The 25326-nt window shown below is 50.1% G+C and overlaps 1 protein-coding gene across 1 annotated transcript in view; it reads right to left on the minus strand.

The window, feature by feature from the left end:
* The window catches only part of TSPOAP1 (TSPO associated protein 1), a 55671-nt gene that overhangs the window by 9461 nt on the left and 20884 nt on the right, over positions 1-25326 (minus strand). Inside the window, 18 exon segments of the mRNA XM_017738131.1 lie at positions 335-406; positions 2099-2202; positions 3113-3148; positions 3515-3586; positions 5824-5986; positions 6713-6864; positions 7016-7142; positions 7751-8860; positions 11941-12120; positions 12397-12696; positions 14829-15136; positions 15139-15385; positions 16883-17034; positions 17539-18354; positions 19756-19865; positions 21651-21760; positions 23928-24148; positions 24449-24632. Coding sequence (XP_017593620.1) covers positions 335-406; positions 2099-2202; positions 3113-3148; positions 3515-3586; positions 5824-5986; positions 6713-6864; positions 7016-7142; positions 7751-8860; positions 11941-12120; positions 12397-12696; positions 14829-15136; positions 15139-15385; positions 16883-17034; positions 17539-18354; positions 19756-19865; positions 21651-21760; positions 23928-24148; positions 24449-24632 — 4464 coding nt within the window.

Consider the following 25326-nt stretch of genomic DNA (forward strand, 5'->3'; position numbering starts at 1 on the left):
CCCCCTGGATCCCTGGCAGTGCCCAAGGCCAGGCTGGACACTGGGGCTTGGAGCACCCTGGGAGAGTGGAAGGTGTCTCTGCCCATGGAAGGGGGTGGAAAAGGATGACCTTTAAGGACCTTTCCAACCCAAACCATTCCAGGATTCTGTAATATTGGACTTACAGCAGGAGCAATGAGTGCCAGAAACAGGCTGCCCAGCACTAAGTAAAGAGGAGTTTATTTTTTTTCCCAAAAGCAGAATACTTTGTTCCCTGACTTCTGCTTCCCTGCCGCTTGATGAACTCCAACAATTTCCAGTGTAACCACAGGATCTTCCCAAGCCCTGCACTTACATAGTAGAATCCATCGTCATCCATGGACCCAAAGACAGTGATAATGTCCCCGGCACTGAAGGTCAGTTCAGCCTGCAAAGAGCCAGAGAACAGAGGTCACAGGAGAAGCACTGCCTGGAAATTCTCACCAGGAACTTGGCTCCCCCAGGCTTCTTGCCCAATCTCACTCCAAGGGAGGGAGACCACTGTATTTAGTCTTGCAGTACCAGGATGCACGAGAGAAACTGAAATGGATAACTCTGGAATTCACTGCTAAGGAAGCATTTCATAAATTAAGACAAGAGCAAAGCCTATTTTTAAACCAATTTTAATTAAGGGTTCAAAATATTCCCTACCACCTGCTCTGGAAAGCACTGAGGACAAGCTCAGCAAACACCAGAAATACCTTTAATTTCTTTAAATATAATTACAAATCTGTCCTGTATAAATATAATTACAAATCTGAGCCTGTTCTGTATGCAGCACTCAGGGATTGGTCACTAGCAGGTATGCATACAAACAGGGAGATTTAACATGGACACAGAACAGCAGCACAGCAAACAGTGACTCTCTGTCCTGTCAGGCACCCCAGCACATGCTCCATGGGGCACACGGACAAAGGTGTCACCTGTCTCTTTTAATGGAAAAAGCTGCCCAGTGGAGGCTCCAAACAGGCTGAGTCCCACTCAAGACACTGGCACTTCCAATATATTTACCATCTTTTATCCCTAGCCCTCAATTTATGTCTGCAGGCTGCAGGTTGCTCCTGTGGAGCATCTCCCACAGAACTGCACCAGCTTGTTTCAATAATTTGAGCTCTTGTCCAAAAGAAAGGTTCTAGAAGAACGAATCACTGCAAAAAGTACAGTTCCCTCCTTGGTGACAAGGGTTCAAGAGTGTTGGGTGGCTGGATACGTGCTCACATTGTGTCTCTCCCAAGATATTCCACCATCCCTAAAACGCTCTGGCCTCGGCCGTGTCTGTCCGGGCAGGAGACACAAGCACTCCCTGAACTGTGCCCTCTGTTGGCCAGACACTCCTCTGTGGATGAAGGGAAAGGCTCTGGCTCCAAACTCCACGTTTGTGTTTGCTCAGAGTGCTAACACAGCTCACACAGCTCGGAGGAACAGAGAACAGAGCATGTGCTCATCTCTTTTTGCAAAAAGGATTCTGCATCGCCACCTTTCCACCTGGAACAGACTGATGCACAAAAATACTGTTTGCATTATATCCTTCCCTGTTTAGATTATATCCCTTCCTGTCCCTGGAAGTGTCCAAGGCCAGGCTGGAAGGGGCTTGGAGCAACCTGGACTAGTGGAAGGTGTCCCTGCCCATGGCAGGGGGTTGGAATGAGATGGGCTTTAAGATCCCTTCCAACCCAACCCATTCCATGATTCTGTGATTCTATATATAGGAATTGCTTGGAAACAAGAAATTTGCAGACTGGTCCATTAAACTGGAGCTAAATCTTTTTGCTTGAACCAAGACCTACACAGGTACTTAACACAAAAGTCACGCTCGAATTAAGTGCCAGAAGTGCTTTCAAACCCTTAAGCAGGTTTCTCCTTTTCCCAGAGTGTTTCTGGGATCAGCTGCTACCAGTAGGAGCTGCTTCCTCCTGCCCCAGATCTGCTCAGGCCTGTCTAACCACTAAAGGATGCCATGAATACTCACACAGTTCCACTGAGACTCTGGTTGGATCAAAGGGCTGAGTGTCTTGGGAGAGAAGGAAAAAAGAGACAGGAAGAAGAAACCTCTAAAAAGAGAGGAGCAGCTGGTGGTTACCTCCACATCTGTGTTTGGAGAGCTCTCCTTAGGGTTGTAGTCAAAGGCAGCCACCATCCTGCGAGGAGTCAGCAGCTCTGCTTCAATGTCTTTATGTTTCTGCCCTGCAGGACAAAAATAAAATATTCTCAGATGGAAATTTTGTCTTAGGACAAAATCCCAAATCACAGCAACTCCTTCACCATTCTTGTAGTAGAGTGAACAAAAAGAATACTGGGGGAAACTGAGTGGAGAGAGACTTTCGAGGCATTTGGTAAAGCAGTTTTCCAATCTTCTTCTTCACCTCATAAGCACAAAAGTGGGAATATCCCCCCATCCCAGCATCCTGGTGCTCTGTCTGTATGTACAGGAATGTTTTATTTTACGTCTCCTACTTACACACACACACACACACACATATATACACACACAGAGGACAGCTGTCTCTTTACAGTGTCTTGAAAGGACATTTCTCCTCCCACTACACAATGTTCTGCTACTGAGCTACAAAATTTATCCTCCAAGGGCCAGGGAACAGCACACAGGGAGGTGCGGCCTTGCCATCGACAACCTCCTGCCTGCTCAGCCCCATTTACCTACAGACCTGCCCTGAGCCTACAAAAGCCAAGTCTGCTGCTGCAGAAAACACACATTCATGGATTTAAACCCTGCCTCGGGTCAGCACTGGATGGGCTGGCAAAGGGTTTGCAGACCAGGCCTCTCTGGATATCAAAAGATGATGCACCTCAGCAGGGGGAGCAGCCTCTCAGCAGCCCTTGGATCTTAAGGACCACAGCATGCAATGAGTGAGAGACTGGCCTGCTCCTCCCACAGCACAGCAATATGTGTGCTCCCCCTGCAAGCACCCTCTGCTCAGTCAAAGCACTCTGCACCCACTGCTGAACTGAAAGAACTAAAACCTTTTGTTACAGTGCTCTGAAGCAGCACCACAGGGTGTCTCACTGGCCCCTGACCACAAAACACATCTGTACTTTGATCATGCATTACCTACTCTCCAGTAAAAGCAATTCTCACCTGGCTGAGACTTGTACTCCTGTTTGTCCAGCCCTGCTGGGGGAAGAGAATGCCTCATCAGTAAGAGCTCATCTCCAACAGTGACCACGCGACAAAACTGACAAACAATAAAGAGAACACCAAGACAGCAAACAACAGAAGCAAACTGTTCATGCAACTGAAAGTCTACACCAGTAACCAGGACTCAGGAACGTAACAAGAAGCAGAGGTCAAGCTCCAAAACTATAAAAGACATCACTGTTGTTAAAAACTTAACACCAGCACAGGGATGGGCTCTCTTTCCACTTCCTAGCAGTCGTACAGAGACAAACGTCTGAGGGTCCTGAAAGCAAGTAGTAAAAATTCAATGCAGTCTGTAATCCTATAGCAAAAACCAAAGAGGAAGCAGTGGGTGACACAGACCTTTCTTGGAGCGTCTGGGTTTTGGAGGAGGGACGGTTTGGCGGCGTGGAGGTGGAGAAAATGTGCCATTTCCTTAATAAAAACACCAAAAAAGCAAATAAATAGACAAGAGAAACAGACAGTGAATGGAAAGTGAGAAGCATCTTGAATAGTGAACAGGGAACAGAGGAGATGACATGCCTCCCCTGGGAGGCTGACACCAGGATTTCTGTGGGCAAAGCCCTCCGAGCCTTGCCTGTGGACTCAGATGAGGCATGATCCACATCCCAAATACACAGAGAAATCCACACTGTGCTTATGCCTTTTAGCCACTCCACAGCTCACAGCAGACAGACTTTGCTGCTCTTATCTTTCAGAAGCAGCACCATAAGGACAAAATAAAACCTTGTACCATTAACACCTGAAAAATCCCAGGCCTCTAGCTAAAGTTTCTGCACTGAGCAGGGTCAGGACTGGATGAAATCCCAAATGAACCTGCAGAGTGCCCAGACCAACCCCTCCAAGGCATTTCCTTAGTTACAAGGCTGTGATAGGGGTTTATGGCAGCAGGAAAACAGCAGAGGTACAGCCAGCCCCACTGCCAAGGAATCAGAGGACCACTATGGTTGGAAGAAGACCTTTAAGATCATCAGGTCCAACCCTCACCTGGCTGCCCCCTCCTGTCAGGGACTTGTGCAGAGCCACAAGGTCCCCCCTGAGCCTCCTTTGCTCCAGCCTGAGCCCCTTTCCAGCTCCCTCAGCCGCTCCTGGGGCTCCAGCCCCTTCCCAGCTCCGTTCCCTGCCCTGGACACGCTCCAGCCCCTCAGGGTCCCTGACAAGAGGGGCCCAAAACTGCCCCAAGGATTTGAGGTGTGGCCCCACCAGTGCCAAAACTACAGTCCCTCCCTGCACACACACACACAAGGTACATCTTACTGACTACCACCACCTTCCTCAAAACTTTCAAACCCTTCATGTTTAATGAAGTCTCAGAGCTATTAAAATCCTTTACTCTTTCAAGAGTATGCAGTGGGGCAGGGTAGAGAGAGCCCTGTGTATCCACAGAGGGACACAGGCCACCACAGGCATCCAGCCATCTCTGGCATACACACAGGAGAAAGAGTATGGATGTGGGAAACACCTTATTCAAATCTCCTCAGACACGAGAGAGGCCAAAGGAAAAACATACTCAAGAAATCACAAGTGAAAGCATCAGGCTCCTTCAATCCCTGTGCTCCTCAGGATCAACTTTCCAGGGACCAATATTTAGGAGCTGGGCACTGTCAGCCCCTCAGAATCATAGAATGGTTTGGGTGGGAAGGGACCTTAAAGGTATGTTAGGGCTGGATACTGGGTCTCCCTCCACGGAAATAGGAATGAGTTGGATTGCTCCTTTTTTTCTGCTGAGTTTTCTTACTTTTTGGTTGATTTGGGTTTCTTCCCCAGCTCAGGCAATGTCAGGGCTTACCTTTGCCAAGTGCTGTTTTTCACTGCTGAACTGGCAGGGAAACAGGGATCAGGCAAACCAGGAATATCCTGGTGTTTTAACAAGTGGAGCAGATCCAACAAGTGGCACTGGCAGTAGAGGGTGCACAGAAGAGTGCAGGTTGAGGGGGGAGGCATGAGGGACAGGCACTGGGACCAGTATTCACAGCAGGGGCAGCTCACAGCCACTGAGCCTGACTCTGCCTGAGCTGTGCTGGCTGCACATGGCAGGGATGCTCCCTTTCCTCCCCGAGTATGTGAGTGGGACGAACAGGAAAAGTCTGCAGTGCACAAAGCACTGACCACGCACTTCAGGGAGTAAGGAAGGAGGAACCCAACGACCAGGTCTGCTCCTTGTACACTCCTGTCTGCCTACCTTGCTGTCTCACACCTTTCCTCCCTCTTCCCCATCGCCATTCCCAAGTCACAGATCCTCTCACCCAGGAGCAGGGTCATCCTAAGAGTTCAGTCACAGGCTTTCAAAACAAAGGCGAGAACAGAGTGAGAACTCTTGTTCACATCCTCCAGCTGCTCTCCAAACGCTTCTGTTTCCCCTCCCCTAGCAAGGCTCAGCCTCTGTGCTCAATTCCCACACCTCAAGCCCAGGAGCAGCTGCAGCAGCTGCAAACACTGCAGTGGAGTCAGGGATGAACCGAGAGCTTGGAACACCCCCATCCAGCCAGACCCCCCTGCCGCGGAGCAGCCGCTAAATCAGGCTGCAGATCCAGGACAGCCCTCCAGATGGCTTTGGTGGCTGCAGTGCCCACACACGACAGCAGGGCTGAGCTTCCCACATTCCAGCAAAGAGCCACAGAGCAGGGCGCACACACACACACACACAGTACCTGGGCTCTCCGTGTCTGCAGGCAGGAACCCCTGCTTTAGGAGCTGCTGCTTGAGCTCACTGCTCTCCACAGGGACTTCTGACACCATGTTGCATGGAATGTATCCCTCCCTTCCAGCACATTCCCCCCTGTAAAAGCCATCAGCATCCTTGTCTCCACAAACCTGCAAGGGGAAATAGACAGTTTACGCTGCAGGGACTGAGCTGCACAGAGAAAGAATCATGAAATATCCTGAGTTGGAAGGGACCCACAAGGACCACCCAGTCCAGCCCCTGGCCCTGCACAGACACCCCAACAACCCCAGCCTGGGCATCCCTGGCAGCGCTGTATCCCACCCTGGGCATCCCTGGGAGCAGTGTCCAAACGCTCCTGGAGCTCTGGCAGCCTCAGGGCCGTGCCCATTCCCTGGGGAGCCTGGGCAGTGCCCAGCACCCTCTGGGGGAAGAACCTTTCCTGATATCCACCCTGCCCCTCCTTGACACAGCTCCAGCCATTCCCTCAGGTCACCAGAGAGAAGATATATAAGATATATATAAGATATATATACATATATATATATATGTAAGATATATAAATAAGATATATAAATAAAATACTTATATATAAGATATATATCCAACCTGACCCTCCTTGACACAGCTCCAGCCATTCCCTCAGGTCACCAGAGAGAAGATATATAAGATATATATAAGATATATATACATATATATATATATATGTAAGATATATAAATAAGATATATAAATAAGATACTTATATATAAGATATATAAGAGGGGCATCTGCCCCTCTACTTCCCTCATGAGGAAGCTGCAGACCTCCCAAGGTTTATGCTGCCCCAGGAACACCAGATGGATCCACAGAGTAGGAGATGTTCACTAAGCTCTTACTTTCAGGATCTGCCCCTCCTTAAATGGGAGCTCCTCTTCTGCTGCATCAGGGTTAGGGGACATGGAGACAGGATCGTAGTCAAAGAGAGCCACAAAGATCCGAATGCCATCATCTTTGCCAGAGCTCTCGGGAGCGGTGCTCCTTGGAGGGCCTGTGCACAGAGGGGACACAGCAGAGAGAACATCAGCACCCTGCCCCTGCCCTAGCCCTGCAGGGCCCAGGCACTGCCTGCCAGCCTCTCCCCAGCCACTTCCAGGCTTCCCTCTCTCCTGCTGCCCTCATCTCTCCCCGCTGCTGCTCACCTGGACTAGAGAGCAAAGGTTTCTGCATTTGGCTTCTTCTTACGCTCTTGCTCCGCCTCCTGCTAGGAGCCTGCCACGCGGCCGTGCAGGGCGGCTCTGGGCCCCTGGAATCTTTATGACTGGATGCCTGCAATTGGAACCACCAGAGAATTAGTAGCAGCCTCTGCCTTCCAACTCCCTGAACAGTGCTCAGCCCAAACGCACTTCACAAAGAGCAGTGCATCCAAATGCAACATTCCTCTTCAGGGACACTCTAGAGCTGGAAAGACCAAGAGAGTTGGAAAACAGAACTGAGGACAGGCAGGCGCCCTGCCAGGCACCAGTGACGATCCCCTTGGTGAGGGTGAAGATGGAGGAAAGGGCATTTCGAGGGGAGGCAATGACATTACAGTCAGCATCTACACAAAGCTTTCACCAATCAGCTTATTGCACCAGGGATTTTCGTTTGGGTCCCACAGCCTCCTGCCGTGGGGAGGAAGACCCAGTGTGAAAAGGAATACTGCATCGGTGACACTTGGTCAGGGAGCAGGAAAAGCAGAAGCAGCTACTACAAGAAAAGCCACGGAGCAGCACAGAACTACAGAATCTCTCAGGTATTCTTCCAGACAATCCTAGAGGAGGGTCCTTTCCCTGGACAACACGGAACAAAGCAAGATACAGGCAGGCCAGGGAAGCAGAGGGAAGCCAGTGCCACTGCAAGCTGCTTCAAAGCCAGAATAGGAAAAGTCACCCAACCCTTTTGTGCAAGGAGGTGCTACGTATCCCCTTCGAAGAATGTTCGAGCCTCCTTCTCCAGCCAGGTGACTTACAGTCCAGCTCCCAGCCCTGCTCCTCAGAGCTGCTCTCACACCTCAGGGCTTCCTTCTCCCGGCAGAAGAATCTCAGGTGCTGGCTTGGAGACCCAGCCCACTCCATACCCTGCTCTTCCATCATCTCCAGCCTGGTCAGCTCCCTTCTGCCACCTGGGTGGGCAACCTCAGACTGACTGGAGCAATCACTCCAGTCCCCCTGGCAGCTCTGGGACCTCTCTGGCCACAGCCTGCTCTCCGGGGAGGATGCACAGGTTGAATCCTGATCATCTTCAGAGTCATACTCGATGTCTATTTCCAGGCTCCTGGGGCTGGGGCACTGCATTGCCATCACAGCAGGTTCTGCCCCCCCTGCTCTTGGGGCTTTTTTCCGTAAGGTGCCTTGTCTGGCCCGGCTGTACAAATCCAACCCCTCCTTCCCACCGGCACTGCTGACAACATTCAGCTCCTCCCTGAGACTGGGTGCTCTGTATAACCCGCTCCCCATCTGGCTGCAGTTGCCCAGCAGACGACTGCAGTGCTCTGCTGGATCACTCTGTCTCTTCCTACTTATCTCAGGCCGACTCCGGGTCTTCTCTCGATAATTATTTCCCTTCTTCTTGCTCCAAGAAGGACTTGTGCCACTCCCAGACTTTGGGTCGTTTTCCTGATAGCCCCAGTTCCAGTGTGCCTTCTTTTGACTCCAGGCCAGCTGGCCAAAGGCAGGATTTGCACGGTCAGCATCTGCTCTGCTCTCCTTAGCACCGTGCTCCTCCTGCGGAGTCTGAGCAGACACATCCATGGAGGTGTTATTCCCATCTTCCTTTAGAAATGGCTCCTTGCTGTTGGGTGGTTTCTCTGTTCTTCCTGAATGGTAGGTTTGTGTTTCCAGCGAGTCTTGAGGGTCTGTCTTTTCTTCTGTAACATCCTCGTCTTCATCCTCATCCTCAGTCACTTCAGGGATGCTGAACAACTTCTTGCTGTGGTTCTTCTGAAGCGGGAGCTCCAGGATCCTCTCCAGAATCTCCTCATCGCTGTCAGTATCACAAAGATCCATCTGTACCCAGACCCCGAGAAAAGCCACAGCCAGGACAAGCAAAGGAAAAAAGAGAGGAAATACACATTAAAACAAGAGGCAAAGTGACCCTGATTCCCTCCCAGCAGAGCAGGATGGAGCTGTGGCTGCAGCAAAGCAAGGGGAGGGGGCAGAGGGAGCGATGGATCTTCTGGCAAAAGCAATCGGATGGACCAGCAATGCAGCGGGAAGCGAGGAAGGCAAATGCATGGAAGAGCTCCCTCCCAGCCTCTCCTGTACACACACAGCTGCCTGCAGCACCTCTCATCCTGCCACGGGAAGGATTCCCCACGGCTTGGCACCCTCGGGGCGGGACGGGGGCAGGAGAGGCGCGGTCCCTCCACGGCAGAGCTGAGTGGGCTCCTCTGTCCACAGGACTGAGCCTCAGCCTGCGCTCACCCACGGAGCCACGGGTCCCCCTTACCTCTGTCCTCTCCCTGGAGCACGGGGAATGGCCCCCTGCTGTAGGACACCCCTTGGAGACGTTGCTGCCTGGGCCCTTCCCATCTCCTAGCAAAGCGCAGCCCTACTGCAGGCTCCTGTCTGCAAATCCAGGAGCAGAGCTCCCACAAGCACAAAGAAAAACCCCTTTACCTCAAAGGGTCACACAGACCTGAGTTTCACTTGCAGGTGGGGGAAAGCCTACTAGTTAAAAGAAAATTTTGGGGACAACACTGCTGAATTTTAAAATTTGCTGTGGACCAACTGTAGAATTTATGGGTTTGCTCCTTATTACATTAGCACCAACACAAAAGGTAAAATCCCAGGTGCATAGTGTCATTTTGGTAGGAAGATACGTCTGGAGGTCTCTTGTTCAACTTCCCTGACAAGTTACATCATTATGTGCTCTAAAGACACTTACGAATAGCTTAACAAGCATGTGTAGCTATTGAAGTTTTAAGCTACAGCCATGAGCAGGTCTGTTCAGAGATAATTAAAAACCGAACCACAGTGGGGGCGAAACAAAGGCAGTCGCAGGCTCTCTACTGATAGTTCCAACCTCGATGGCTTTTTCCAAGCAAAAGTTGGTCTTGAATTACATTTAGGACTGGTTGAAGGGGCCTCCAGAGGTCTCCAGTTCAGTCTCCTAATTGCAGCAGGACTGTTGCCAACAATGAATCAGTGTCTTTGCTTAGATGAGGCTTGAAAACACCAAAGAATGGAGATCCTGAACCCTCTGGGGACCTGTCCCAAGGCTGCACCACCCTCCTGGGAAAGAGGTCTGAACTCATCTCCAGCATGAACCTCTCCAACAGCACCTCATGATTTCTGCCTCTTTTTATATATCATCTCCCAGAAACAAGAAGACTTTGGCTCTTGTCCTTTTAACCATCATGCAAATAGTTACAGGCAGTCACAAAATCTCCCACTCAACTCCTCTAGGCCAAAAACCCCTCAATTTTCTCAAACTCTCCTTACAGGACACATGCTCAAGGCTTCTGCCTTGTCAGCACCCATTAGGAATATGCCAAATTCATAAATACAACCATAAAGTAAGTTCAGTAAGACTTCTTTTAGCTGTTCGCAGAGTTGTGGCTTCTGCTTTTGAGTTTTAATACAATAAATGGTTTCAGCAATTAAACAACTTATTTGAGGATAAACATTTTAAAAGCAGCACCCCTGTGTGTTTTCATCCTCTGGATCCTGAAAGAGTTGGCTGAGGAGTCTTGAGGTAACAGAAAATTTAATTAAATATGCAGAATCCTAGAAAACAGCCCTACTCCAGTCACATCCCCTTCAATCCATAAGGCAGTCACTGGAGCTCTTTGCCCTAAAGCTTCCTACCCTCATGTCCTCTCCCCATTCAGCATCTTGTCACTCTCACTCTGTCACTGCCAGAGCAGAAAACAATTACTTCATCCAGTCAAGAAGCACCAGTTTGTTCAGCTCAACAGGACGTAAGCAGGGTTTTGGTGTTTCCTTTCAGAAAAAAACCCAACCAAAATAAAACACCCAGAAAAAACCCACAAAGAATAGTGCTCTTGATTGCTCTTATTTCCTTTTTTCTCCTTCCAGGAAACTTGTTTCTCGTCTACTTTTTCCCAGTCCAATCCCAACAACTGGAAGCCCTTCCAAAACCTTCAGAGGTAGCCCCAGCCCCTCCAGCCACCAGGCTCTCCTGGGGCTCCTGATGTGCTGTGCTGCAGGTCCAATCCCACACCTGGGAAGCAGAAGCCCCTTCAGAGGGAGAAAAGGAAATTTACTCCCAAGTCATTACATTGTCCGCTACCACTGAGTGCTCACCAGCCCCATCCCTGCAGACCAGCAGCCACACAGGGCACCAGCAACCACAGATGTTCTTTGGTCACATGAAAAATCAAAGAGAGGCTGCTTTCTTGCCATCCAGGCGTATCACATTTCCTGCAAAGCTTTTTAACTTCCCAGTCTCTCACCCTCAGTCCTTTCCCTCATGGACGTTCATCCCAGCTGCTGTAATCTGTATGGTTACACACCGGCTCCAGTTGGAATCACATTCCCACAGGTGCATTCAGGCCGGGTTTAACTCTTTGAGCACGAATTAACCTGGTCACTTACAGCTCAGCTCAGGCAGAATTTCACCCCTTGCAGCATCTGAACTGCAAAGCCACAGCTCTGCTCCTACATGCCAACCCTGGCTACAGAGAGCACCAAGGCCTAAGCCAAATAATCATAGGATCATGGAATATCTTCAGCTGGAAGGGACCCAGAAGGATCAAGTCCAACTCCTGGCCCTGCACAAGACACCCCAACAACCCCACCCTGTGCCTGAAAGCATTGACTGTTCCCTGTTTACAATCGGTGTTAAGAACTCAATCAATAGCATTGACTTTAACCCTGGATTTTAAACATCACATCACCCTGTGTGTTTTTCCATCTAATTAAACCCTGGCTCCATTCATTACAAACAAACACCCTTCCCTCTCCCAAAGACCTTGTGTTTTTACTACCTTGAGCCAACACTGGGAGTAAAAGCAGAGCAGCAGGACCTTGGGAAAGACTCAGCCCAGCCCCTCCTCCTGTGAGCTGATGGCATGGGATGGCTGCGCCGGTGCTCCCCGCAAGCAGCACTCGGGACAAGTTACCTTTTCCCCGTTCTCCTGGGAACACGGCTCTCTCTGGTCCCATTTCTTCTCTTCCAGAGCTTCTGAAGACAGCTCCTCTTCTTCCTCCTCTTCCAAAATATCTGAAAGGTCAGAACTCCGGTTGTGCTCAGAGAAAAGGGTCAACTGTCTGCGGCCCATTTCCGACAGTTTTTCTTCTTGCTGTTGAAAAGCAAAACACATTTTCTCAGTTCTCCCAGACTCTATTTCAGCAACAAAGGAGCATTTTTCCTTTCTCTGAGCACATACACAGCTCAAGTGTGGTAGGAAAGAAAGTGGGCAGCAGCCAGGGAGTTACTGGCATGTGTGGACACACACAGCCATCAGCCTCTCTCTACAGCCTACAGAACAGTGCTGCCTAAGGTTGGAAAACTCAAAGTGTCAGGTAGAGTTCACATCCCTCCACAGGCACACACATTCAACCAAGGTGAAACAAACCTCTCTTTTCACTCTGGACATTTCTTTCATCACCTCCTTGCCAGGAGACAACCTCAGGAACTCCTGGCAGCTGGTCCCACTCGTGTTTCCATCTTGGAAGGGGTCCTGTGTCCCCTCAGCCTGGCTGGGGGAGGACGGAGGCTCTGGGCTCAGGTGCTTCTCTGCCTCTCTCTCCCTGTCAGCACTGGGACCTTTGGGTGCCTCCTCCACAGAGCACATATGGCAGGTTTCTGTTTGGAGCTTCCCCCTGCTGTCGGTTGGGCTTCCCAGCTCCGGCGCTTTGGTTGCGGATTGCTCCAGCTGGGAAACAAACCAGCAGTGAAACCAAGGGCAGGTATCTCAGAGTACTAATACACCAAAACAGAGTCTTACCACCCCAAACTCTTTGACCCTCTGGTGTGTTCTGTGCTGTAGGCATATGAATATTTTGGCAGGCAACTTGCAGCTGGAAATGTTGGCCAGCCCTGAAGCAAATCCCTCCCTGTCCTCAGCTCCCAGGGGACACATGGAGCTCCCAGTGCTGCAGCTCAGGAAAGGCCCACAAAGGTATTGACAGGAACAGGTTTCAGAGCAGCAAGAAGAGCCCAAGCTATACAACAAGGTAATTTTCTCACTGTCATCTGCCAGAGGCATGTCCTTAGACACCATCTGGCACGGTGGGCTGAGCTGGAGATGAGGACACTACTCCAGGACTTCCTGGGGTGCAAGGGGTGTGAAGAAAAGGGGAATTAATGAAGGATAATATACACAGAGAGTACACCAAGCTCCTGATTATGTCACCTAGTGAGAATTAAAGAAGGTCTTCATCTGTATTCCAACCAGTTCAAGAAAACCTCTGGGAGATGGAGGAATGGAGCTCCAGAAACAAGAAAGGTAAGGCAGGTGGGCCCTCAGCAGCTGCCTCTTTCTCACTGTAACCAAGGCAGCCTCCCTGCATTTTGCAATGGAGCACAACCTTGTCCTTATGGACCAGGCGCACTTTGGAAACACTGAAGGATCAGACCCCAGGGGCAGTGAGACATTGCAGTGTTGAGCTTCTCAATGTCCCCTGGGCTCACACAAAAGCCAGCCAGATCCTGATCTCATGCCTAATCTCACAGCTCATTCTCCCACCCAGTTTCCCTCTGCTGACAGCCAAGAGAGGAGACACATCTCAAGTGAGAAGGATGATTTGCATCCTGGGAGCACCTGTTTCACTCCTCTCCACAAAGGAGGCAAAGCAACCACCACAAGTGCAGCCATCTACACCAGACATCTGCATGTCTGGAGGCAACAATGCTGGAAACAGGTGAAGTGCAGCAAGAGGCTCACAGCAAACCAAGGAAATCTAGGCTGGAACTGAATCCAACAGCTGAGACATCATTCTCACAGAAACCTCCTGGCACACCTCGAACATCTGAAGCTGGGGCAAATCCACCAGGACACTCCTCATCCCTGGAATTGCTCAAGGCCAGGTTGGATGGGGCTTGGAGCAGCCTGGCCTAGTGGAAGGTGTCCCTGTCATGCACTAGATGATCTTTAATGTCCCTTCCAACCCCAACCATTCCATGATTCTATGAAATGTGGGTAAATGAATCCAGCAGTTGACCCAAGGTACTGTGAGCTGCAAATGACTAGGAGTTGATCACTGAAATTTTGGACTCAACATCTCATTTCTTCTGGGTATTTAGCTGGCCTTTGGGCTTGGGCCCACCAAGCTGCTGTTGCTTCAGCAATTCTCAGACATCTCAGCCTAACTCTGAGCCTTTGCAAGATCACACTGCCATGATTAATAAAGTTATGCTGAATTTAACAGTTTGGAGCACTCCCCTGAGTTCTGATGTCAAAGGTCAGAATGGGAAATAGATTATTCTCCCTGATGTAATACATCCCACACCAGGAGGGCCCACTTCCCTCTGGTCACAGAGCAATCATTCACCTGTCTTATATGGCTCTCAGACATCCTCACCACTGTCCTGAAAGAGCTCTGAAAGCACTCACCCACCCTACTGGGGATTCCACTGGGAATGTCACTCACCCACTGGGAACTGCAAATAGCCAGTGTCAGGACAGTTTGCCAGTTCTGCAGCCTCGCTCTGCCATCCACTAAGGTGCTCTACCACTGCCTAGTGCAAACCCACCAGACTGGAGAAGGTCCCTTCAAGTCAGAGAGCACAGCAATGCCAGACTAACATGGGAACATCCTTTTAACTCTGCAAATTGTTCCTTTCCTCACTCTGCTCCCCAGCTGCTAGCAAACAGAATCAAGACGTGAGCGGCATCTTCCAGGTACACAACAGCAGCCAACACTCCCTGTTTGCCACCACTGGATGATGGCCCAGAGGCAACAGTGTGTCACAGAAAGATGCTGTGGCATCTTGCTCCACTCCCCAAAAAGGATCCATTGCCCTTCCCTGCACACCTGGCACTGGGCAGGAGACGTAAGCACTTACCTGCACCTCTGTCCCTTCACCCGGCTGTTGCAATCCCGGTTCCTGGGAAGGGCCAGGCTCCGTGCCCTGCCCTGGGAGCACTGTGCCAGCCTGCTGGGGAGGCACACTCAGGCATTTCTTGTCTCCCCCAGTGTCCGAGCCCTGTGGGGAAGTGCCTGGAGCCTGCACCAAGGAAGCACTGGGGGAGGGGAGGTGTGGTGGGGAAGAGGCTTTCTCTGGCAGGGGCCATGCTGAGCCGACGGGACTGGAGGAGGGATCGATCCGTTTGGCCTCTGAGCTCTCAGCAGGGATTTTCTGTTGGAGCGCTGCGGCCTGCGGCCGGGAAGCGAGGCCCTGGGGCCCCCCCGGGCCAGTCTGGAAGGGACAGTGGTGCAGACAGGGGAAGTGCAGTGGGAGGATCGCAGCAGGACCGAGGAAATCTGGGCTGGAACAGAATCCACGGACTCCCCGTACTGAGACATCGTCCTCACAGAAACCTCGCGGCACACCTGGAACATCTGAAGCTGGGACAAGTCCACCAGGACACTCCCAGCTGTTGGAGAGGTAACTTCTATCACCTGTAAGCAAAGGAACAGGAAGGCATTATTTATTTGCACAGCTCAGCCCTTCTGAGAAGAACAATTCCCAACCCAAAGAGAGACCCCAAAGCTCTGGAGGGCAGCTGTACAGAATTCCCACCCTTCTGGTACAGTATCTGAGAAGAATGATCAGTTAAAGAGAAATTTGAGAAACTGAATAGTCTACAAAATATGAATACATTCACTCTCACTCCAGATTTTAACTCTCCTTGTTTCCTAAGTGCTTTTTAGTGCTTTTAGTGCTTTTCCCTTTTTTTGGCCATTCTTTCGACTACCTTCCTAGACTCCTCCTTTTTTTGACCTTTTTGTGAAGAGGAAAAAGCATTTCCACGACAGAAGAGCAATTATCCAACACAGCATCATTCTGTTTTGCACTGTGCTCCTTCAAACTACATCATGTGTGCACAAGACCACAGGACAATTTTAATACAGAATGTCCTTGGATGGTCTGTACCTGTAATAGTACTGAACCCTGGGGTGTTTGTATGTTGGAATCACGGAATGGTTTGGGTTGGAAGGGACCTTAAAACCCCATCTCATCCCAGCCCCTGCCATGGGCAGGGACACCCTCCACTTGGAGCACCCCAGGCTGCTCCAAGCCCCAATGTCCAGCCTGGCCTTGGACACTTCCAGGGATCCAGGGGCAGCCACAGCTGCTCTGGGCACCCTGTGCCAGGGCCTGCCCACCCTCCCAGGGAACAATTCCTTCCCAAGATCCCATCCAGCCCTGCCCTCTGGCACTGGGAAGCCATTCCCTGGGTCCTGTCCCTCCATGCCTTGTCCCCAGTCCCTCTCCAGCTCTCCTGGAGCCCCTTCAGGCCCTGCAAGGGGCTCTGAGCTCTCCCTGGAGCCTTCTCCTCTCCAGGTGAACACCCCCAGCTCTCCCAGCCTGGCTCCAGTGCAGAGGGTCTCCTGTCCTGGGAGCATCTGCACAGCTTCCCCTGGACTTGCTTCAGCAGCTCCACATCCCTCTGATGTTGGGGGCCCCAGAACTGGAGGCAGCTCTGCAGGTGGGGTCTCACCTAAGCAGGGCAGAGGGGCAGATTCATCCCCGACCCTTCTGCCCACGCTGTGGGGATGCCAACTTTACGATGGATCACTACACCTCACTCCTCACATTTGAGAGAAAGCCCCAGGTAGTGGCTGTGTACCTGTCCTTGTGCTCTGTCCATGCCCTGGGGACTCACTGTTTCCCAAAGGATCAGGCCAGTGCCTGCGCTGAGCAGAGGAGGCTGACTGTCCTGTTTTGCTGCTGAAGGGTCCTGTTCCAGGAGCACCTCCAAAATCTGGACAGAAGTCTTTTGTGGTGTGCATCACACATCCCAAGCAATGCCCCTTCTCTGATGTCACTCCTTTCCAGGCCAAGGACTGTCACTGCCTCCTCAGGACACCTTCCTGGATCGGGTTTTCCATGTCTTAAGGTCCAACACTTCGTGCTACCCCTGCAGCAGCCCCAGCCCCCCCCACACCCCGCACCTTCTGTCCATCCGCGTACACGGCATATCCAGTGACCCGGACCCCGTTGGAAGAGCCCTCGGCGTCAATGGTGACAGGTAACCAGCTGATAACCAGGATACCTGGAGAGGGACCAGCTTCTACCTGGACATCCAAAGGAGCATCAGGTGTGCCTGTGAGAGACCAAACACAATTTCCTCTTGCTTGTCTGGCTACAGCATAAAGCTCAACCCTGATTAGAATCAAAGAGCAAACTCCCAAACCAGACCTGCCCCTGCAGAACTGAACTACAACAGCCAGGCCAGTCCTGGGAAATGACAGACAGAACCAGAGGAAATAAGGTGCTCTTGTTCTGTGAGAGCTTTAATGCACAGAGAACAGAACTTTGCAAAAGTAGCTGAGGCCATGATGCAGCAACCCTTGGAGCAAGGTCACGGCAAACCATCTCTTCCCTGCCCAACCAGCTGCTCCAACCAGCACAGAGGATGTCTTCCCAGAGCAAATGAAAGCAAAAGAGATAATCAAATTTTAAAATAAAGGAAGAAAAACATTAAGAAAAAACAGTGCAGCACCTCAGGCTTTGGGGACCTAATCAACCTTGCTTCCCTTTGCCCCACGGCTTCCCCAGCAAAGGGCCAGCTGAGCACAGCCTCTCCACACGCACAGGCCGCCGGTACCTGCTAGAGGGGTAGTGAAGTGTATCATAGCTGAGTCCTGCTCCTGCCCCTGGGGCACCTCCTCCCAAGGAGTTTTCATGGGCCGGGCCTCCAGCTTGGCCACATACTGGGTGCTGGGCTGCAGGTTGCGGAAGGTGTACCAGTACACGCCCGGCTTGGTCACATCGCACTCCTGCCCGTTGAGGTACACCCCATGGCTGTAGTTGCTGTTGCAGGGAAGCCACGTGACCTCTGCTGACGTGGCCGTGACACTTCTGACTTTCAGCATCGTCGGTGCCACGCCAAAAGCCTGCCCCACAAAGAAAGTGCAGCGCAGTTTATCAGAGCTGCCGTGCTCCGTCACCGTCTGCACGGACACGCGGTAAGCCCTGCTGTGTAAATCCAGCTTTTCTATCACTGCTTTGGTCTGAAGGCCACTCTTCACGTTCTGACGTAGCTCTTCATCCACATAGATGTTGTAGCTTTGTATGTCTGGGCAGCCAGCTGGCAAAAGAGGTGGTTCCCAGCCTACAACTATGCTTCTGGCAAGCTGCTTGATCAGAGTCAGTTTTCTTGGGTAAGGCACTGCTGTGTGACTAACGGGTTCCTCCCGGTCTCCTTCTGCTCTACTGGCCAACGGACTGACGCTACTCTCTTCAATGGAGAACTCGCTCTTTTCTCCACTGCTGGTGCTTGCACTGACCAAACTTTTCTCCTGGTATGAGCTATGGGTGAGATCACTCAGCTCCGGAGGCAGAAACGTCATGAGGTCATCATCTGAAACTCGCTCAACAAAATTGGAGGGGACCAGCCCTCGCCGGCCATCCATCAGCTCCCCTAAACAAAAAACAGGACACCTGTTACCACTGCTCCTGCCTTTGAGCCTTCCAACTCAGCTGTGAGGACTACGGGACAACATCTATGCCAGGGTACAACTGCTCTGCAGTCAGGAGTGGAAAAAACCTCAGGGAGGTTATTCCTGGCAATGTTTTCTGATTTCCTAGGGCTTCCCTTGTTAGGTCCCAATGGACACAGTGAGGAGACTCACTGCTCCACACATTTCAGAGCCAACTAGGTAAAAAGCTGGGTTATGTAATTAGCTAAAGGGTTTCTCCTTCTTCATTATCCCATTCTTCCTCATCACAGCTCCTTCACTAACTTTTTCAGCCTTCCCGAACTATGCAGATGGATGATTTTATGTCTTCTCCCAGCCATACAGATTGGGGGTTTGCAGTACTTCCTCAAGAAAGTCCATCTTTCCAGCTCTGTATTTAGCTCTGGCCTTCCTTTTAGCTCCCTCCTTTCTCAACTCCTGTACTAAAGGTGTCCCAAAAAGACTTGTGGGGACAACAGATACACAGCACTTGGTCTGTGCAGACCCATCATACCACAAAGGAGCAGCACATGGGGACTGCACTGCCTTCCCCCTTCCAAACTCTAACACAGCAAATCAATTGAAAGCAGGGAAAGCAGAAAAGGTTAGTAAAGAATAACCTTTTTATTCTTTAAACAATAAACAAACAAATAAATGATAAGCTTGGGAATAGAAAGAAAGAAAAATGACGCAGAGCAGTCACAGAACAAGCAGTGCAACACACATGCATTTGCCTCAGCTCTTGCAAAGCACCTCAGGAAATCAGGAACCATCTCCCTTTAAGCAAGTGGCTCCACAAAGAAACTTCAGCACAAATTTACAGCCCACAAATCTTGGTTTTGATTCCATCTACCTCTTAATCAACCAGGATCATGTTTGCAAAGGGGCCAGAACAGAAAAACTGTGTGACAGCAGCGAGGGTCACAACTGTAATTTGGGTTGGGCGCCAAAAGAGCACGAGGCAATGGAGCCCATCACCTGCTGCAGTTCCTGGCTCACTACAGTCACTGGAAAGAGGGAAACAGCCCATCTGCAGAAGGGGCTGAACATGTTCCTCTCCATGATGAGGGAGGAACCATATGGGAGTTGAAACCATAGGGCATGAAAACCAGAACTTGCTGAAAGTAGTAGCAAAATTTCCACTGAAATCACTAGACCAGGATTTCATGACTGAGACTTAATTAAATCATAACATAAATAAAAGCCTTTTCCAACAGAATCTGCTCTTCCTTCTAACAAACTAACTTTGGGCAGAAAACCTTTACCTTGAGGTTTCAAGATTCACTAAATTCCTCTCTCATTTTCTGGGGAGAGATCAACTCTCCCACAGCAGGTCAGTCACATTTCATTTTACTAGAACACACCTTCAAAGAAGCCATCTTCATCCATGTCTCCATAGATGTAAATATATTCTCCAGCAGTCAGTGGAAGCTCTGCCTCTGGATTTTCATTAGGTCCATCAAAAGGATTGTAGCTGAAATATTTACAATTGAAAGACTTAATTAGCATAGGAACCTTCCCAGCAACACATTCCAGCTGTGAAGCTGATAAGCTTTCAATTCACTGGGAATGCATCCACTTTGGCAAGCAGCAAATCCCAGAGACAAAGGACGAGACTTTAGTTTACATATAAAAATATTTAATAACAGGTAATTTCTGAGGAGCAGAACAGATGACTTGTGACATCTAAAGAACAGGGATATGAAGATGCTGAGGGGACTGGAGCATCTCTGAGGGAGCTGGGCCTATTCAGCCCAGAGGAAAGTCAACAGAAAGGGGCTTTTATCAATGCCCAGGTGTATTTAGGGTGGGTGTCAAGAGGAGTGGGCCAGACACTTTCCACTGGTGCCTAGCAACAGGACAAAGGGCAATGGGCACAAACAGGAAATTCCACCTGAATCTGAGGAAAAACTTCTTTTCTTTGAGGTTGAGCAAGCACTGGAAGAGGCTGCACAGAGAGGTTGTGGTGTCTCCTCCTGCTCTACCCACATTTTACACAGCACTCCAAAAACTTTGCTAGCAAGAGAGTTAGAAATACACTGGTGATATGGCTTGGACTCGAGGCAGTTCTAACCTGCCTACCCAGGGATCCTCAAACTAATCAGAGGGTGTCATTTCACAGCAAAATGCCTCAAGAAAAACCTTTATCTTTACAAACACCTACTGCCAATTCCTATTCTTTACCCCTTAAAAGGGTTTTATTCATGCCAAAACAATGTTTACCTCTGTGATCTGATTGAGACCTCATGGGCCCAAGACTGACCTGAAGACACAAAGCACATCTGATGTGCTCCTCACAAGCATGGAATCTTCCCAGTTCTCTTCCTCCCAATTCCCAATATAAAAGCTGAAGGATTGGTAATAACTGAACTGTAGTGATTTGGGCTTGACCATGGTGGCTCAGTGAACAGCAACAGTCATCAAAAAATCTGTGTTTATTCTGTGCATTTTTTTTTTGTCCTTTAAAAATCAGAGCCAGAAAAATTTTGGCCAAAAATTTCAGGAATTCCAAGCTGAAATTTTCTTAATTGTTGGAATAAGATTTATTGGAGAAAATTTCTTGCACTGTTCTGAAAAAACCAGACAATTCAACAAATACATCAAGTCCAACTAATTTTCAACAGAGAACAATACTGAAATTTTCACACAGTGCTGCTCACTGAACAGCTACTGAGCTTCATGTGCTTTTGTTGAGCTAAGCCTGGACTGTGCAGGAAGTAACAAGTCTCAAATCATGGAATGGTTTGGGTTGGAAGGGACCATAAGGATTTCAGCCCCTGCCAAGGGCAGGGACACCTTCCACTGTCCCAGGCTGCTCCCAGCCCCAATGTCCAACCTGGCCTTGGGCACTGCCAGGGATCCAGGGGCAGCCCCAGCTGCTCTGGGCACCCTGTGCCAGGGCCTGCCCACCCTCCCAGGGAACAATTCCTTCCCAAGATCCCATCCAGCCCTGCCCTCTGGCACTGGGAAGCCATTCCCTGTGTCCTGTCCCTCCAGCCCTTGTCCCCAGTCCCTCTGCAGCTCTCCTGGAGTCCTTTAGGCACTGGAAGGAGCTCTAAGGTCTCGCCAGAGCCTTCTCTTCTTCAGGCTAGACACCCCCAGCTCTCCCAGGGTGAAAATTCCATGGAGAAATAAGATGAAAGCTCTAACCTATTATTATCCAGTCCTAACAGTGGGGAATCCTAGATAAGAATGTGAAGTAGGGAACTATGGAGAACCCGTGTAACTTGACAGAGCACAAGCAATGACCACTCGGTACCTGTATCGAGCTAAGAACACCTGGAGCTTTGCAGGGCCTTGGCTGCCTGGCTCTGGCATGAGGGAGATGCTGTCAACATCCAGTTCTTCCATTTCACTTGCAGTGTCCACCTAGAAATGTTGAAGATAAGGATCTGAGTAAAGGAACACTCCAAGTGTTTGTACATGGTGAACACATCCTCTAAACTCGTGGCTGGTGTCAGTCTGGCCCCTGGGCTAAGGACCATCCATAAGAATGACTTTTTAGGTGAGCTAATAATAGTAGTAAGAGGCAACAGCCCCAAGTTGGAGCTTCAGTCAGACATTATGAAAAACTCCTTGCCAGGTGGGTGATGCAGCCTTGGGAACAGTTCCCAGAGCTGGGGGATTTCCATTCTTTAAGAATCCGTAGCCTCAGCTCAGCAAAGCCATGGCCACACTGAGCTGGTGACAGTCCCACTGGAGCAGGAGATTGGACTAGAGGCTCTGGAGACCTCCTCCAGCCCACACATCCGTAATTCAGTATGTTGATTCCCTGCTGCCTCTAAATGGTAGCTGTGCCTGTGTGCAACACAAATGTCAACCTGAACGAAGGAGCTCTGTTGGATGTTGAGGTCTTTAACTGCTTCTGTCCTCTCCAACACCTGCAAATTTTCTGTATGGTGTCTGTGTACTTTAGACAGAACTTTGATTGGAACTCCTGGTTTTAGCTGGCTCTGCTAACAGCACATGCTGAATGAAAAAGTACAGGAGTCAGGGCAGGAAGCCCCCCTTCCTGCCACAGCCTCTCCCTTTCTAGCCAGCAGCTCCTTCTGCACTTCCCAAGCTGGAGGCTGCACCTTCAAGGCATTTGGTGCCTACTGGCAAAGCACCTTTGAGAAATTTCTCTCAGCTTTTTTGATCCCAGTAAAATTTGGGGATTTTACATCCAGTGGCAATGGGTTGTATAATGCACCCCTTCTTCCTGAGGCAATGCACTCCCTGGGGTTTGTCTGAAATTGTGCCAATGAACCAATTCAAGCTGCCTTTTTAAAGCAGACCTCGAGGCAAATGCGTTTGTGATGAAGACCCATTGCAGGCACCAAAACACAAAGTATTTTCCCTAATACATGAAGTGCCAGACTTAATCTCAGAAAGAGTTCAGAGCATCTTTTCAAGGTAGTGTACTCCTTGTAATGCAATCCTGCCCGTGTCCTTGGAGAACAAACACCCCTAACACCCAAATGGAGGCCTGGAATGTTCCCACAACTATGTGCTGGCTCTTTTCCAAGGATCCCACACTGATCTCTGCAGGCATCTATCTCTCCAGGGAGGCATGGTGGCTTCCAAGCTTTCTCTTGAACTAGAAAGCAGGCATTTTTCCTGCAATAGACTTGCTAACAGTTCCATACCTGTTCCTCCCCAGGTGTGACCTTCACTTTGTCTCTGAACGCGGCACTTCCCTGAGCTCTTACACAGTGGGAGGCTGAGCCTGGCACTGCAGCAGCCCTTTGTTGTGGGTGTCCTGACCTGGGCACCTCCGCACTTCAGTGGCTTTAGTGCTCAGGAAACCCCAGAAGAGCAAAAGGTGCCCCTCAGGCCACCACACCCAGCCCTGCTCACAGCACTGCTCTGCCCTAAACTGTCCCCTCAAGTGATGCACAGGAGAGAGCATCAAGCCCAGCTCAAGTGAACCCCACATCACCACGAAAGGGCTCCTGGGGAGGAGAAGCAACAACCATCAAGGAGATCTTGGTGACACAAACATGCAAAGCCCGTTAGTTCCATCCCCCTTAGCACAAACTCGGCATCTTCTCATGGTTTCTTTCACCAAGTAAAATCTTAGTAACTAAAAACGCCAAACAAGAAGTTTGAGTTCCTCATCCACAGCTCAAGGCCAAAAATAGTCTGGATACGGTTTCTCCCCATGCTAAAAATTCCAGTTTGTAGCCTTTACGTGTTTTAGTGGCAGCTGAGATGCCACAAGGAAGCTTAGCAAGAGCCATCTCACACTTCCCATCCCACTCCTTCTCCAAGCTCCCAGGCACTGTCTAACCAGTTGTTTCCTTCGTGGAGCACAGCAATATATTCAAATGAGCATTACAGACATGGCATCCAAGGTAATTTCAGTATTTTCCTACAGCTTTTCTCTTGTTTTTCCCATTTTCTTCAGGCAGCCAGAAGGGAATGAATGCAACCTTACTGGTGAATGCATGTGACCTTACTGGGGAGTGAATGCAACTTTACTGGTGCTCTCAGCAGTGCATTTATTCCCTTCTGGCTGGAAAGCACAGGCGGCAGAGGGGACTCCCATACTGACCTCTGGAGTTGGGCAGGATTTTGGGCTGTTCTGCATGGATTCTGATTTTGAAGAGCTGGACTGAGATTCCCCTTTCTTGGATTGTTTCTGAGTACTGGTGGGAGCAGCTGGGGAGCCCGTGGTGGTGTCTGGCCCCCGTTGCGACAGCTGCAGCTCATCACTCCCTTCATTGTGAATCTTCTTTGTGCTCTGATGGGGGAGCAGCCCAGGAACAGCTGATTCTGCAATAAAATCAGCTGGCCATTAGTTACAGCCACAGGCAGGATACAGGACCAGCAACGAGCATCCCAGGGAGCAGCCCAAGTCTCTACAAACGCGTCTCGTTCGACAGACTGGACACCTGTGCTCTCCCTGGCCGCAGAAATGCCAAGTTCTCTTTACAAAATGAACCAAAAGTATTTGCAATAGGGACAGAGATGCCAAAATTACACTAAACATTTGCATTATCTCCTTTAGCCCTTTTCATTTATATCAATATCAACCCATTTGTCAAAGCCCTCTCAGGCACATCCAGCAATTACCCTTGTCCCAGCGGGGCTGCGGGGCGGAGCTGCACAGAGCAAGGGGCAGCTCCGAAGTCACCAGAGTGGAGGTGAGAAGGTCGATTTTTCCTGTTTGAAGCCGGAATTGTTGGAGTTCCTGCGACAGGAGGCTGAACTGCTCTGTTTGACTGCGACACTGGTCTTCCAGATCCTTCACCCGGGCCTGCCAGGAGAGAACAAGGTGAGGAACAAACCCCTGTTGAAACACTGAGGTTCCAAACAGGATTTGCCTTTGCTGCATCTTTTCCCAGACTCCAAGGAGCTAAAGGATGCTTTTAAATGCCCTGCCGAGGAACAGTCATTGGAAACTGGCAGCTTCACACCTCTACTTATTTTAGAAAAGCTGAGGCTTATCATCTCTGAGGAAGCTGACTGCAAACTCCATTAGGACTTATCCCTAAAATGCTGGGTCTGAACTCCAGTATCCTCTCCCAGCCCTGCACAAGACCAGATGAGGTAAGTCAGAGATAAATAAGCCTTAAAAAGATTCAAAAGGCTTTGCATGGTTTTTGGACCCTTAAAATCACGTCTCCAAAAGGAATTGCTCTCCCAATCCTGCCCATCACTCCAGAGGCTCCAACAAGCTCCCAAAACCTTAACCTGACCTCGCCACCATTCCAGGCATGACTACCAACTGTCCCTCCAGACCTTGGCTCCTCCAGGCACTAGGAAGGGCAGAGCTCACGGGCCCGTGCTGCAGAACTCTCCTTTGAAGTGTGAGGCCCATACACTTCCCCCCTGGTCCTACAGGGATGATTTGCTCCAAATCCATGCTGAGGACAAGAAAGCCACACCTCAGCAAGATGAGGTGCCAAGGAACCTTGGGAAATACTATGGAGAGGGAAGGACACATTCCT

The sequence above is a fragment of the Corvus brachyrhynchos genome, unplaced genomic scaffold (genome assembly GCF_000691975.1).
Source record: "Corvus brachyrhynchos isolate BGI_N302 unplaced genomic scaffold, ASM69197v1 scaffold137, whole genome shotgun sequence".
Lineage (NCBI taxonomy): Eukaryota > Metazoa > Chordata > Aves > Passeriformes > Corvidae > Corvus > Corvus brachyrhynchos.